Consider the following 15,304-nt stretch of genomic DNA (forward strand, 5'->3'; position numbering starts at 1 on the left):
CCTCACCTGCAGATAGAAACCCTCGCTGCGAGGAATCAGGAGGCTGGTGGTGAAGTCTGATGTGCCTAAGATTTCAGCAGGAGGCTAGCTCTCTCCTAGCCCTTGGTTGATTTCTTTAGCAAGATTAATAAAAGGTCTTTTAAAATCCTTTTCCCTCTTCTTCCAAGTCCAATGGTAACCACTGCAGGCCAATCCAAGAAACAGCACACAAGCACAAGGATAGTCACCTCCTGCAGATTCCTTCAGTTACACGGACAGAGGTTCGACTTGATGTCCAGGAGCAATACCAATTGTAGGGGTTTGGGCACAGGTATTTATACCCCAAAAGTCTTTGTTCTAAAGAGTCACAAGTCACTGAACCCAGCAAAAACCAGTTCTGCTCAGTCCTGGAGCACTTTGTTTGCCAGGCTGCATCCTTCTTTTCAGAGAGAGGGGGTCTGCCATCAGACGCACAGTAGGAGGTGGACCCAGCATTCACCTTACCAGGCACAGCCCTATTCAGGTCAAGGAGCTACCCCTCCCCATACTCCAAATGCAGATCTCTCTATTCAACCCAGGTCTGACTCAGCCTGCCCTGTCCCTCCAAAACCAGACAGCCAATACACATAACAGCAGAGCACACTGGAAGGCTTAAGCAAGAAAATACCTACTTTCTAAAAGTGGTATTTTCAAACACAGAATAGAAAAATAAACTTTACTAAAATATGTATTTTAATATCCTGAGCTCAGGCATACTAAATTCGATTTTCTACCATGTTCCTTGGGTCAGTTAGGATTATAGAATGTAATAGTCAAACTGCCCATTCTGGCCTATGGAGAACAGGTAACCTTACAGTAGTGAAAAGGGAAATTGGGTGTAATTCACTACCAGGACATACCACACATACCAAGGCATGTCCTACCTTACACATACAATGCATCCTACCATGGGGGTGACTTATATGATGCCAAGGGAAGGTTCAGGGGCTGAGAAGTGTGGGCACTTCACAGCCAAGATGGCAGTTCTGGACTGCACACAGACTCTGTAGTGGCAGGTCTGAGGTACACTTTAAAAGCTGCTTCTGTGGGTGGCGCAAACTAGCGCTGCAGGCCCACCAGCAGCATTTGGTTTACCAGCCCTGGGCACACACAGGCCACGCTACTAGGGACTAACAGATAAACCAAATAAGCCAATCATGGATAGACCAATTCTCATATCATATTTACACAGGGAGCATTCGCGCTGTGGCACTGAATGGCAGTGGCACAGCGCCCAGAGCATCTAACACCAGCAAAAACAGAGGAGGCAACTGCGATAAATGGAAGCGAGACCCACGCCAATGGTGCCAGGTCTAACATATACCACATACTCTCCTACACAACCCCCCGCCCCCAAACGCAGGGACATTAAACTAACCTTGACCAGTTGAGTTTTCATGTTCTAAGTGGAAATATCTGGAGAGTCCATCTGCATTGGCATGGTTACTCCCAGGTCTATATTCCACTCTATAGTCCATCCCTTGTAGGGAAATGGACCACCTGAGAAGTTTGGGGTTTTCATCCTTCATCTGTTTTAGCCATAAGAGGGGCTTATGGTCTGTCTGAACAATAAAGTGGGTACCAAACAAGTATGGCCTCAACTTTTTCAGAGCCCAAACCACAGCAAAGGCCTCCCTCTCAATGGCTGACCCACGTTTCTCTCTGGGGGGTCAACCTTCTGCTTAAGAAAGCTACTGGTTGATCCCGACCTTCATCATTCAACTGTGACAGTACAGACCCTACCCCCAAATCAGATGCATCTGTTTGGACAATGAACTTTTTGGAGTAGTCAGGACTTTGCAGAATGGGAGCACTGCACATGGTCTGCTTCAGGTCATCAAATGACTTTTGACAGCTAACTGTCCACTGAACCTTTTTTGGGCAGTTTCTTAGAGGTTAAGTCATTCAGGGGTGTCACTATTGATCAATACCCCTTGAAAAATAGTTCCCAGTCAGGCCTAAGAAGGCTCCCACCTGAGTCTGGGTAGTTGGAGCAACCCAGTCCATTATGGTCTGGATTTTGCTATGCAATGGTTGAACCTGGCCTCCACCTACAAGGTGGCCCAGGTATACAACATAGAGAGGAAGCAGCTAGGCTGGGGCCCTGAATAACAGGGTCCCAGCCAGACTAAAGTCGAAAAACAGTGAAACACCTGCAAAAACATGTGAAGCAGATCCTACTCTCCTACAGCGTGTTAATAATTTCCTGCTGGTTGGTAGGCATTCTGCATTTGTGTTGAAACAGGAATTAATTGCTGTTTCACTTTTCAAGTACAAATGAAAAAGCTTTGTAAAAATGCATTCCATGTACCGACATGAAATGCATTTATTTTTTACAAAGCATTTTCATTTGTACTTTAAAAGCTAAACAGCAATACGGCAGAACGTAAACAGCCATTTAACAGATACGAATGAAAGGCTCATAACAAGCTACCCGGTGCAATCTTTCACTACTGACCAGCTGTATCTGCGCCAGGGCCGGCTTTAGGGCGGTGCGACCGGTGCCACTGCACCGGGTGCTGGCTTCCTGGGGGCGCTGTGTTTGAAAGTTTATTAAGCTTTTGAAGCACCTGCTGCAGCGTTTCTTTCCGCGGGCAATTACCAGGCCTCACATAAATGTCAAGAAAACTCGTGTGATTAATTATCTTCTTGGAGAGAGATCAGTGTTTTGTAAAGTTGAGGTTTTAACTTAGGGGAAGTTAGTGCAGAGGGTTAATATGCCTGCTGTAAAGAACGTGTACCAAGTAGATTACAGAGTGCATATGATGTAAACAGATCAGCAGATTACTGCTTTCAAAAGAGACATCCTTTTGTTACTTGCAATTTATAACTTAAAGTCCTAATATAGAATAGTGAGCTATTAACTTTCATCCCAGAACTGCATACACACTGCAAAGTATACATTATTAGAACACTGATTAATGTTGCAAAAAGGGTTAATTTGGCTGCTATTAAAGAAAACTCCCAACTATGCTGTTTCTTTTTTGACTCTGCGTTTGTACTTCTCCACACCAAGCACTCTTAAACTATACTGCCTACCAGTATGGATGACATGTAACTCCTACACTTTCAGTCCTTTGGCTTATGTAACATTTTCTATACACTGATTTACACACGTATGATTGATTGTCTCTGTGTAATGTGTGTGTGATGCAAAGTGCTCGGACACCCTACACTGGTATGAGTGGCGCTAGATAACTAATTCAATGCATCTGAGAGAGTGTGGTTATGGTGACTTGGCCACTGTTAAAGGGTGCTAGTGAGAGTAATCCGTGGTGGAGGTGGTCATTGGGTGGGCGCCAACAAACATTGTCGCACAGGGCGCCACCAGCACTAAAGCCGGCCCTGATCTGCGCCATTAAACCCGCCGATCAAGCAGCCCTCCCAGACTCTGAGACAGAACAGCTCTTGAGGCTTTTTTTGTTGGTACAATGGCGTCTAGCCCTCTTATTGCCACTTCACCCCTTTAAATCTTAAAGACTAAAAATGATTGTGAGCCACCTCCAGCTGGCAATTCCACGCGTTTCTCAGTAAAGGAATTCACATGCAGGCACTCGGAGTGGCTATTTTATGCAAAGTTCATATGCTGAAGATGAGTAAATGTTAGATCACCAGCAGACAGTTTCTCCAGATGTGACCCTGACAGGTTCACTTTTGCTATTTTTCTATTGTTTTATGCGCTACACGTGTTGCTTGCAGCTGCAATGCAACACGGCTTTGACTAAAGAACACCAGTCAGCCTAATAATACTAGTGTCGTGTTTGGAGATCTCAGAAAACAGGTCAGTGGTAAGGAAAGGAAAGGGGCATTCTATAAACTCAGAGCTCTTCTCAGTTTAGTGTGAGGGGGAAGTCGAGGACGAGGAAGATTTACTTCATAACTTGGTGTTTAGCTCTTTATAACCCACACCTGTTGATTCTAAGCGCTATTAATTGCAGGTGTAATTACCCTCTTTTTTATGATAATACAAAAATTCTGAACATGAGTAGCACGAGAGCGGAGTACATAATGCCTGGATTTGAACCGTTGTTAGTTCCCCAGCAGCAAGCGCTCGACTACCTAAGCCATGCTGCAAACTATGACACAATAAATAAAATCTGTCCTATACCAAGTGTGCTGTATCTGGACTGAATTAGTCAATCAAAAATTCACTTTGCCAGGAACACAAAAACAAATGAAGGACTGGATGAACTATTCACGCCTTACATGGAAGATTTTGAGAGATTAAATAACGCCAAACTTATTCACTTTAATTTTCTGGGTTTATTTAATTTAATTTTGAACACATATGAACATCATATTTAGACAGCAACATTTTATTCTTTACTTAGTATTACAATTTTTATGGTCACTGCACATATTTGCAATACTCAAAATGCAAGCTTGTTTGCCTTGTCCTTCTCCGCCTCTTTCGTCCCTCTTCTCATCACTCCATCCTTCTCCTAATTGTTGCTCTCATGGCTGCTTCCCCTTCACACTGTGCATCGAGGCACTCGCTCTTCGCCTGCCCGCATAATTAAACTAATGTTGACCTTTCGTTAGTTTGTGTCAAGTGAATGTTTTACAAAGGCAGATGCACAGAGCAGAGCCCTAAAAATGTTTGCCATGTAAAGAATGTAAAAAGACAATGTACAATGTAGCAAACTCTCTTCAAAATTCAAAAAAGTGTATTTCTTTAACATGCAGAAACTTTTTTCATAAACCACATCTGCTTTCCATTGAGTCCTTGATGTGTCCGTACATGTGATCCCTCCCTCTGTTTTCCACTCACCACATAATTTGACACCAAAGCACATATTTCATCTCAAAAACACATTTGCATAACACACCACATACATCCAATCTACACCACCCAATTCCACATCATGCACAAAATTCAACAGCACACCACACAATTAAACTCCACTACATACCACACCACAACACAAAATTCCATTCAACAAAATTCCACTCCATAACACACAATCCTACTCCATATAATGCTGATACACTAGATAACACATTTACTATCCAAATAACTCCACTGCACACCATGCCACATAATTCCACTACCCAAATCAAATCCACACCACAAAATTCCACGCCTCACAATTCCACAACTAACAATTCCAATCTAACCCACATAATTCTACTAAATACAACATACATACACTCCATAAAACATGAGTAAAGGACATTGTCATTTACAACACAAATAGCTCTCACTCAAAGAAATGCGAGACCTATTGCATTTCTAATGCTTGTTATTATTATTTACAGTACAGTTTCCTATGCTTTTTTGGAGGCAGGTTCACATTTCAGTGTCGGGAAAATACATATGATATTGCCACCCTGAGTTAGGTATTTGGAAAGTCTTTATTCAAGTTTGGGGTTGGGGGACTTGAATTGCTTACTTATTGTATTTTTGATATGCAGAGCTGCTCAAATGGCTGCTTGTCATGTGTATCACTTTCAGCCAGTCCTGGCTTTTTAGTCAACAGCATTTTGTATTCTGGATCTTGTAGTTTATATTTTATCAGTGTATGTAGGTGCTTTAAGGGGCCCAGCATGTAATGTGCTGTTGACTGGCTAAGATATCAAAATTGTCATCTGTGCCTTTTGTCCCCTGTGAATATCATGTCCTTGCTACCTGGTCAATAGATATGCTGTCGTACATGCCAAACAGTCCGGCTCATAAAATGAAATAAATATATGTCCGAAAGCAGTTAGTAAAGAATCATTCCCACAGTGCACTCTCACTTTCACCCTTTCTCTTTGTTTCCTGTTCTGCTTCTTGCCTTGCATATCAGAGATTTTGACAGACTTAATGGGACATACTTATCAAAGGTTTTGCGTCTCCCGTACACCATGCAAGGGGACGCAGGGTGACATAAAACCTAGAATAACATTTACCAAGCCACGCAAGGCTTCATTTAGTGGCCCTGCATGGTTTGGTAAGAGTGGAGTAAAGCATGGCAGCATTAGCAAGTCGCGGCCCTGTTTGCTAGAGAGGCATTCCATGGGTGGGTCAAGGGTGTTCCCATGCATCCACCCAGGGCTTCGGGTGCATTCAGAGATTTACCATCAGCGGTAGCCCTGGAGATTTGTCAAAATGCTATGCTGTCGTGTAGTTCCCATAAACCTATATAGGATCTGTGTGTTTAGACAACATACACTGTAGGATTGTTGTCAGACTAATTCTAGACACCCCAACCGAGTAGGTTGGCCTGTATACCAGCTAGCTCACTGTGCCACTAGAAACCACACTTACCAAGGAGAGAATAGTTCTTGGCAACTATCGAACATGACAACCCTGTCTCATCAGGGATCGTGGAAACAGTGCTACTTGTCACTCAGTCACTCGTGCTCACTCTGTCTCAGAGAGAGACACAGAATAAACGGTGGGGACATTTTTCAATAGTGTAAAATAGGTGTGCTGAAACAACCATTAGACAGTAACACATATAAATGATTTTAAGTAAAACAGAGTAAAAGGATGGTAGATTTCTACCATTGTGCTAAAACAGTGAATACAGGCAAGTATATAAAATACATGACAGTAATAAAAGTGAACTACTACGATGCGACCCTAAATAGAGGTACCTAAGTGTACCTAGCATGTATGTGGGTGTAAAGGCCAAGAAACCCTCTAGGATAAAGTCAACCCCATTACCTGAAGAGAGAGACTGTGGGACCCTGTCTTGGTCTCGAGGTGGACACGGCGCAAGGGATGTCAGACCACTGCGAGCTGGAGTGTCTGCATGCAGGAGCCTCAGCGTCTCACGTCAGTGTGTCGGCATGGAAGTCATTTTCTCCTCTAATTCCCTCAGCAAGATTTGGTGTATATATACCCAAAGTGGTGCCCCCTGGGGATATACCTTGCTGTGTCACGTCGGACTATGATGACGAAGGAATTACCTTTATAAATAGTTATTATGCAGGAGATGGTAGGCCTTCTGTCCTGCTCCGATTCCAAGAATCCTCATGCATAATGAATGAGGCTTAAGCTTTTCAGAGAAAACCCCATGTCATTTCTGGACATTACCGTAACTAGGTAAAAGGTCAGCACTAAGAACCGTTATGTAGAGTAATGGTAGAGAGAATATAGGTGAAAGGTTAGGTGACTACCTGAGCCCATATTGGGATACCTATATGGAACATAACATCGCCTTCCCAGCAGACCCGGTTCCATGAACTTCTATCAGGATGGGTCACGGGTGCATTTGGGTGGGCCCTGGAGGGCCCACTTTTTGTCACCTCTGGAGGGAGAATACAAACCCTAGATTACATCATATCTACTTCCAAACAGGCACCATGATTCAAAGTATTGATTATGTGTTTATTAAAGAGCCGGGGGGGCGTCCTTGTGGTCTTTGTCCACTCCAGCACAGGCCAGGCTTGGCGGGTGCAGAGTGTGAAGGGTTCGCAGTTCCTGGCTGATGCCAGAGGTCAGTTACTTGCTTTGAGCAGTACCACTGCTCGTGGGAGTCCCAGATGCTTAGAGTCACAAGGTAGCCAGGTCCTCCGGGGTTTGTGAGGTTGCTGGCCACGGGAAATGCCGAGATTTAGCAGGAGCAGGTTTGAGGATCGACAGGCCAGTAGGGCTGGGGCCAAAGCAGTTGGTGTCTTCCTCTTGTTAGCAGCTGCACAGCAGGTCTTCTTGCTTCTTGATCTTATTTGCTGTTTCGGAATCTGGATCTAAGAAAGGAAGGTTCAAGGTGCCCCTAAATACTACATTTAGGGGCGTTACAGGTAGGTAAAGGGCAGGGACCACTGGGTCCCTGCCCTGGGGTGGGTACACCTCCTATCCTGCCACTCTCCTGTGGGAGGGGGGCAGTGGCCTAGTCCTGATTGGGCAGGGCTCCCCATCTTCAAGATGGCGAAAGCCCGGAGATGTGCTTCACCTCGCCTCCCCCACTTGAGGGGTGGGGTTGGCAGAGGCTGGCACACCCCCTGTCCTTCCTTGGGGTTTCTGGCCAGTCTTCCCGACAGACTGGGGGTTTAGAACCGGTAGGGGCCAGTTGCTGAGTACAGCAAGTGGCCTGGAGAAGCTCAGAAAGGCGGCATGCCTTTGAAGCTTCCCCTGCCCATCGTGGGGGAGGAGACCTAGCATCTCGCCCAGGATGTGCATTGTTGCAGGCCCAGGAGAGCAGATGGCTCTCTACCCAGGGGTCCAGCAACATGTCTGCTGTGTGGCAGCCTAGGCAGCTCCTCAGACAAGACGTGGAATGTAGGTAAGGTTCAGGGGTAATCTCCAAGATGTCCTCTGTTGTGCATTGTACATTAAATCCTGCATTGGCTTCAGTGCGGGTTCGCGCTGAGAAGTTTGATACCAAACTTCTCAGTCTTCAGTGGAGCCATCATGGTGCTGTGGAGTTCGTGTTGACGATCTCCCAGCACCATATACTCTTAAATGGCAGCACTGCACTTAAAGTGCCCAGGAATGGACCTGGGTACTGTAGGGGCACAGGACTCATGCTCCTGTACCCACACTACTGGCATAGGGTACCCAGCTAGAGGGGTGGCAGAGGTTGCCAGGGTAGTGTGTGTTGTGGGCATGGCACACAGGGATGTGCGCCATGTCGACTCTTTGTTTTGTTCTATACCCAGACACTCAGCCTGCAAGGGCAGTGTGTGTGTGTAAGGGTACAGGGCCTCTAAGGGTGGCACAATAAGTGCTGCAGCACTTAGTGGCCTTCCCTGGTCACAAGGCCCTGGGTACCTATTGTACCATTTACCAGGGGCTTACATGTGGCCAGGGTTTGCCAATTTCAGTTTAGGTTTCAGCACAGTTTTTAGGGAAGGAACATAGGCCCTGGGCACCTGATTGGCAGGAGCCCAGGGCACACTCAGTCAAAGTACCTTCAGCAATTCAGCAAAAAGTGGGAGCATACCATGCACGAAAGATGGCACTTTCTCACAGGGATGCAGTTGGAAAGTTTGTAAGGGTGGGGGAGGTGACTCGCAACCTGGGAGGAGTTTAAAACATAACTGAACCGCAAGTAGGCTCATGAGCGCCAAGAGGCCAAGTGATTGTTAATCAATGCACTACTGTAACCTGCTGTAACAGCTCGTCATGGTGCCAGACCATGGTTACTTGAGCTGCCCTCTAAGAGGGTTCACTGTAGAACCTTCGACTATTGTAATTAAATCCTTTTTGTACCAATAGTCACTTGCTGGGTGTACACATGTTTCAAACGCCGGCAGCTCGCAGAACTATTTGACTTTTTTTAATGGTTTAATTTGCGTGCATAGTAGCGTGGGAAGCTGTGCAAAGTGCCTTAAAGTAAAAAAAAAAACAAAAAAAAAAACGCTATGACACGGTCAACACCGATGGCGCCATAGCTCTTTGTTTTTATTTACTTTATGCTTATCCATTTTGCATAGCATGTAGAAAAACAATTGATAAAGTCAATAAAACTCGTAAAGGCAAAAATGATTGGCTTTGCCAATGCTTGTTTTGTTATGTGCCTTTTCTCGCTTCACTGATTGCACCGAAATCTGCTGCAACTTCACCTCCTGCCCATCAGTCAAGACTCACCTTAAAAGCACCTCAGATCACACTGTGTTTTACAAGTACCAGAACAGGAGCCTCAAACAAATGCCCCCTGCTTCACTGTTACAACAACTACAAAATGTGATGATTGGTTTGTGGAAACAAATTGAAGCTTCCATGTGAATTACAGTGTTTTACATTGACAGAGAGAAACGCGTGTCATACAGTGCTTAATTTGTGCCGGTGCTTTCCGGTGCTTAGCACCGGCACTTTCTTTTCAGGGCCGGGTCTACACGCATCTGCAGGACTGCTCGTCGTCATATATGATGACATGGTGCAATACTGACTCAGTGACTCGGAGTTGGCGCAGAGTGTTTTTCTGGGTCTCCTGAGTACAGTGTGCTTCGATTGAGTCAGTCAGTGTAAATGTGAGCCGGAGGTCCGGAGCAAAGCAATTGCTGGCTGCATTCATTAATTATATTAATGATACTCATGGAGTTTTCATGGTGGCCACGGCGTCGCGCGGGCACAGCCCTTAGTTCAGGACTGTTGCCGGGGGTGGGCGGGACTCGGGAGAAGTGCTGGGCGGGAGTCAGGCATTGATTGGGTCAGTTTTGGTTGTGCACGCTGCGCACAGTTTCATTTCCGCTTGCCACGCCCACGCCCCGGCACACCCGCACCCCACGAGTTAGAGCCACTCTGACCACGTTGAGGACAGGCCTATCAGTTAATAAAGTGCCCCGCAGCTCCGGCCGACCACAACGAGTGTAAATGTAAGTACTGTAGCAGTCAGTCAGACATCATGCCACATGCCCAGTCAGTGGTGGCGTGGTGTCGGGCTCCGGGGTAGCTCCGGCTCCATTCGACGATGCACTGTTCTGTTCCTGGCCTGCTGCTTGGCGCAGTAGCGGTCGCCCACGCTGTGCACACATTATTATCACAATAGGGCCGGGCCGGCCGGCCGGCCGGTGTTAAAGTTAAAGGCCCTGCCCGGCCCCTTGCCTTTGAATTTAGTAGTAATAGTATCCTCCTTAGCTCCGGCGGCAGCTCCAGAAGACTCGATGACGCACTGTGCCTGTCCTGGCCTAGTACCGGCTATCGGCCCACATACACATTTATTATACATCACAATAGATAGGGCCGGACAGGGTTACGAAGTTAAAGGCCTGCCCCTGCCCTTGAAGAATCCTCCATTCCTTCCCAAACAAGCAAACGCCTAATAAATGAGCCTATCCTAGGCATATACACTGGTAAAGGAGCTCTTCAAGCGTGCCATGGTTTTTGTGGTTTTAAAGTAAACTAAGTTGTAATCGTGCCTTATATGCAGATTAGGAAGTCGATGTGCAAAATCAACTAACATAAGAAGGCCCGTCAACCACCTGCAATGTCGTCCATTAATTTAATTTGAAGCCAGTTATATTGCGCGATGAGTAGTGGCTTCCAGCCCTAGCCCTGGTGGCGGGAGGGGCTGTAGGGGTGGGGAGGTCTGATGGGGGGGCTAATGAATAAAGCATCCGCGCGCCACCTGATCTTAGTAGCAGCACTCATTGTAAAAGACTATTTATAATCTGCAGGCTACAAGTTTAAAATCTGACAAACGCATTGTTTCTTTATACTTAGCAATAAGTATTGTTATCAGAAGTTTATTGGCAAAGCTGCTCAATGTCAGTTCGATGTTGTGCGCTCACAGCAAAACCAAAGGGGCTGCCTTTCCAATTGACAATGTTTTCACATGAATGTTGAATTTCAAGCAGTGGAGGCTTTTCTCATTTGGGCAACATTCTGCATTGGACGAGTTGTTAAAGGTGGGGTCCTTATGGCTGCTTTTGGATGTCATTCCATGTAAATTAGGAACGCCCACCCCTAAATTGTGCATCTCTTTGCTACTCCTGTGGGGTTCCGTGTGAGCATCCTCAGCATGCTCTGTAGGGTGCCACAGGTTTACCTCGCCAGCACTGCCTGGAATAATCATCAGTAGTACTAGCGTGCATATATACCTGGGTGACTTTACAGGCATTGTATAAAGCGGCACTGCCATGTTCGTGCACTCAAGGATAGAAACAGCAGTGCAGAAGAATTCACGTTTACAACACATAACGTATGCTTTGGTGCAAGGTGAAGATGCTTAGTTACAGTGGAGTGGATAAGGGGGCAATGGGCCTTAACGCAAGAAGAACAATGATCCTCCTACCCCCAGTTTTAGTAACCAATTGACATAACTGAAGTTCAGTGGTTCGTCAACTCCCAGGGCCCCATTGTGACCCTACCTGCAGTGCTTATGATAGCTACGCCCCTAAGCATGTAATGTCAACCCTCGCTTTGATTGATGTTTTTCCCCTGCTCCTATTCAAATGTGTTTCTATCACATGTGCTCCTTGACTAATTAAGACGAAGACGGAGTTGGTGTCTTACTGCACATGTGGTTTTTATGCACAGCACACTTGTTTTGGTGGCTCTTATGGTAAATGGTTCTTGAGGGGACACGTTATTGGTGCATTTGTGCATAATAAGCAACACTTCCCTCTCTCAGTGTGAGGGGAAAGGGTTCGGATAAATATGCATTTCAAATTGGTAAAGGCCAGTGCACGTCGGGACAATGAAAGGTACTGAAGAGTACAGATGCGTCCGTACCTACATCTGTTGCAGCTGTAACATTGGTGGCTGTCAGAAAATTGCACTGTGTCCAGGTAGAAGCTGTGTTACCTCCAATCTATGTGGAGATAGGCTGTTACTGGCACAATGTGACCGCTGTCACTTTAAACAACGTATTCACAAACACATTGTGCTCCACCTCTCTCAGTACAGACGACATTTATGAAAACAGGCCCCAGAGTGACATGCTGTATGTATAGCACAACCCAATGGTGCTTTTTTATTGATTTCATAAGTATGCAAGTCTGAGTCATCCTTGCTTGGATTTGAAATTGTCACATGATGACTTGGAGTTGGGGCAAATGCATTGTCACACACACTCAGCTGTTTTATCAAAAGGCAGTCCCAGGAAGTAGAGGTCCCTTGCTGAAATTCATCTGACTTTTCGCAGTGCCAGTTGAGGATGTGGGTGGAGCTAATAGAGGAAGTGGGTAGAGCCAGTGGATGAAGTGGGTGGAGCCAGAGAAAAGTAGGCGTGGCCTCCGACAATGATTTGAGCACCTGCACTTCATATTTTACAAATTAAGCACTGGTGTCATATGACCAATGCTTTGTGTCTAGGCACGAAGTGCAGTAGGAGCTAGAAACCTTTGTTCGTAAGAAAACAAGAAATAAACAATAGATTTTTGCTGGATTTCTTGCATACGTAACACACTATTGCAGGATTGTTTCTGATAACGTTTTTTTTAACAACTTATTTAACCTTCACTGTGTCATACACAGCTCGTTAAGTTTTGAAAAAGTGCATGAATACCAATACATAATTATATTTTGTAGCTATTACTGTACACTGTCATTAATGATAGTGGCCATTTTATCTCCTTTTATATCACCTGCCCCTCTGCTTCCACGGCGGCCGCTCTCTGGTTCCTGCTTCCCCTCTTCCCTTCACTTCCCGCCATTCGTTCATATTGTTATAAACCGTTGACCCGCTGTTCTTCTCTCCGCAGGAGTCCTCGGAGATAGAGACGCATATTTTACATTGACCGTGCCCGAGAGCGTCACGGCGCAGGAAGGCCTGTGCGTCCTCATTCCCTGCCAGTTCACCTACGAGCCGACGGAGGAGGCAGCAGAGAGCCCCCACGGATCCTGGTTCATTGGAAGTGCAGGCTGGGACGGCGAGGCGGCCGTGGCTTCCAACGATGGAAGCAGAGCGATCCTCGCGGACACCAAAGGCCGCTTCAGACTGGTGGGAGATGTCAATCAAAGGGACTGTTCCCTCAGCATCGATGACGTCAGGAGCTCGGATGCAGGAAACTACTGCTTCCGATATGAACACAATAAGCATTCAACAACGAAATATTCTTATGAACTTTATCCGCTGCGCGTCACGGTTGTAGGTGAGTCACGTCTGAACTTCGCTCTGGTTGTAAATTGATTTCTAAGTCCATGCATTGCAGAGCACTATGTATGTCACATATAGAGGACGGGATTCATATAAGTGTGCATTGTTGATCTTCTCCCTCAGGGCAGTGCACAACATTTCCACCACGCTCTCCCTGCCTGCCATTGCGCTATTGTGCTCCTGACAGGGAAGGGAGAAAAAAGTATATTTGTATTTCTGAAATCCAGGGGCAACTCCTCCGTAATGGCGGAGTGTTGTCCTACTGGGCAGTCAGCAGTAAAGCAAAAAATACAAGCATTTCCAATGCAAATAGGTCTCGCATTTGCAAGCATGTGAGCTATTGGCATTGTTAATGACAATACCTTTTCTTTGTTTTTTGAAAACCTGACCGCGGTGCGTAAACACTCACTTTGTACTTATAGACCTTGCTTACGAGAAGCAAGGCTTGCAGTAAAAGGGCTGCAGTTACTGCCAGCCTTGCTTCTTGTAAGTACAGATTGTGTGTTTACGCACAGCTTGCAGGTTTTCAAAACACATAAATAAAACACATTGTCATTTGCAATGCCAATATCTCAATCTCTTGCAAATGTGAGACCTATTGCATTGCAAATGCTTTTTTTTGGTAGGCACCCCCGAGATTGAGTGATTTGCCCAGAATCACAAGATGCAGAGCAGACCCCGAGACTTGAACCCGCTTCTCCAGCTCCATAGTCGGCGGCTCTAGCAACATTATCTCCCCATGTGACCTTGTATACCCTAATCTGCTGCCCAAGTAAAGCTCCTTTAATGCCACTACGCAGAGTCTGCACTCTTGAAGCTGCAAAAAATACATGCAGTAAACAATGGTCTGCAGAAAGGAACTGCCTGGCACTGGCAAGGCAATGAAGTTGCCCTATTAAAATCCACTTACGCAGGCAGTGACATGAAATGAGCCACGAGGTGGCGCCAGAGACTGGCTCTTAGCCCAGCAGGGACAGCAGCTAGAAGCTGCCTGATACTTTGTGTGCTGGCTTCCTGCTGGTGACAGTCACTTTTTTTTTTTGCATATATATATAGCGCAAACTCGACCCAAAGGTATTGGAGCGCTTTACATGAGCACCGTATTTACATTACACATTCAGGCACGGGGAGATTAAGTGATTTGCCCTGAATCACAGGATGTGGATGCGACCCCGAGGCTCGAACCCTGGTCTCCAGCACCAAAGTCAGCAGTGCAGCCGACGGACCACATCCTCTTCCCCCACAGCGCAGTGGTACAGTCTAGACGCTTCCACATTTGCACGCTTGATAATCATGGCTATCGACAGGGCCTGCTGGTTAAGGGTAATTGCATGTGGCCCTTCATGCTTGGCAGCACGATAAGAACAAATAATGCACCCCGAAGCCTGTCCTGGAAACCGCCAGTACAAGACCAGCAGCCCGTAGCTGTGGATGGTGAATGTACATGCTATCTCCACCCTCTCAACCTCTGTGGCCTCTGCTTCTGGGGGCTGGCTGAACTGGGATCCTGGTACCTCCGGGGTACGGCCTATTTTGTTTTCCTCCTGTATTGTGATCTACAAGAGTTCAGTTCCCTTGTCGTAAATCACTCTAATACCGGGGACATGAGAACAACGTGACCTCTGTACTCATTGGCCGAAGGTAGTGAACAGAACAAGCAGCCTGGCTGAGCGCAGAGAGAACAGTCAAAACCTTTCAGTTTCTGACATTTCCATATGTAGACGGCGCCATGCCACTAACCGTACAACCATAGAAGTGACACTTTCTGACACTTTTTATTCAGTCAGGGCTGTTGCAGGTATTATTATGCCTTT

The 15,304-nt window shown here is 46.1% G+C and overlaps 1 protein-coding gene across 2 annotated transcripts in view; it reads left to right on the top strand.

Moving 5' to 3' along the window:
• LOC146808991 (sialic acid-binding Ig-like lectin 9) overlaps nucleotides 1-15,304 on the top strand; it is a 228,264-nt gene that overhangs the window by 84,053 nt on the left and 128,907 nt on the right. For both annotated transcript variants that reach the window (XR_014965510.1, XM_085614276.1), the window contains exon 3: nucleotides 13,096-13,485. Coding sequence is in view for 1 of the 2 variants with exons in the window: in XM_085614276.1 (XP_085470402.1) it covers nucleotides 13,096-13,485 (390 nt within the window). In the remaining variant the exon portion in view is untranslated. The remainder of the gene's footprint in view (nucleotides 1-13,095; nucleotides 13,486-15,304) is intronic.

The sequence above is a fragment of the Triturus cristatus genome, chromosome 7 (assembly GCF_964204655.1).
Source record: "Triturus cristatus chromosome 7, aTriCri1.1, whole genome shotgun sequence".
NCBI lineage: Eukaryota > Metazoa > Chordata > Amphibia > Caudata > Salamandridae > Triturus > Triturus cristatus.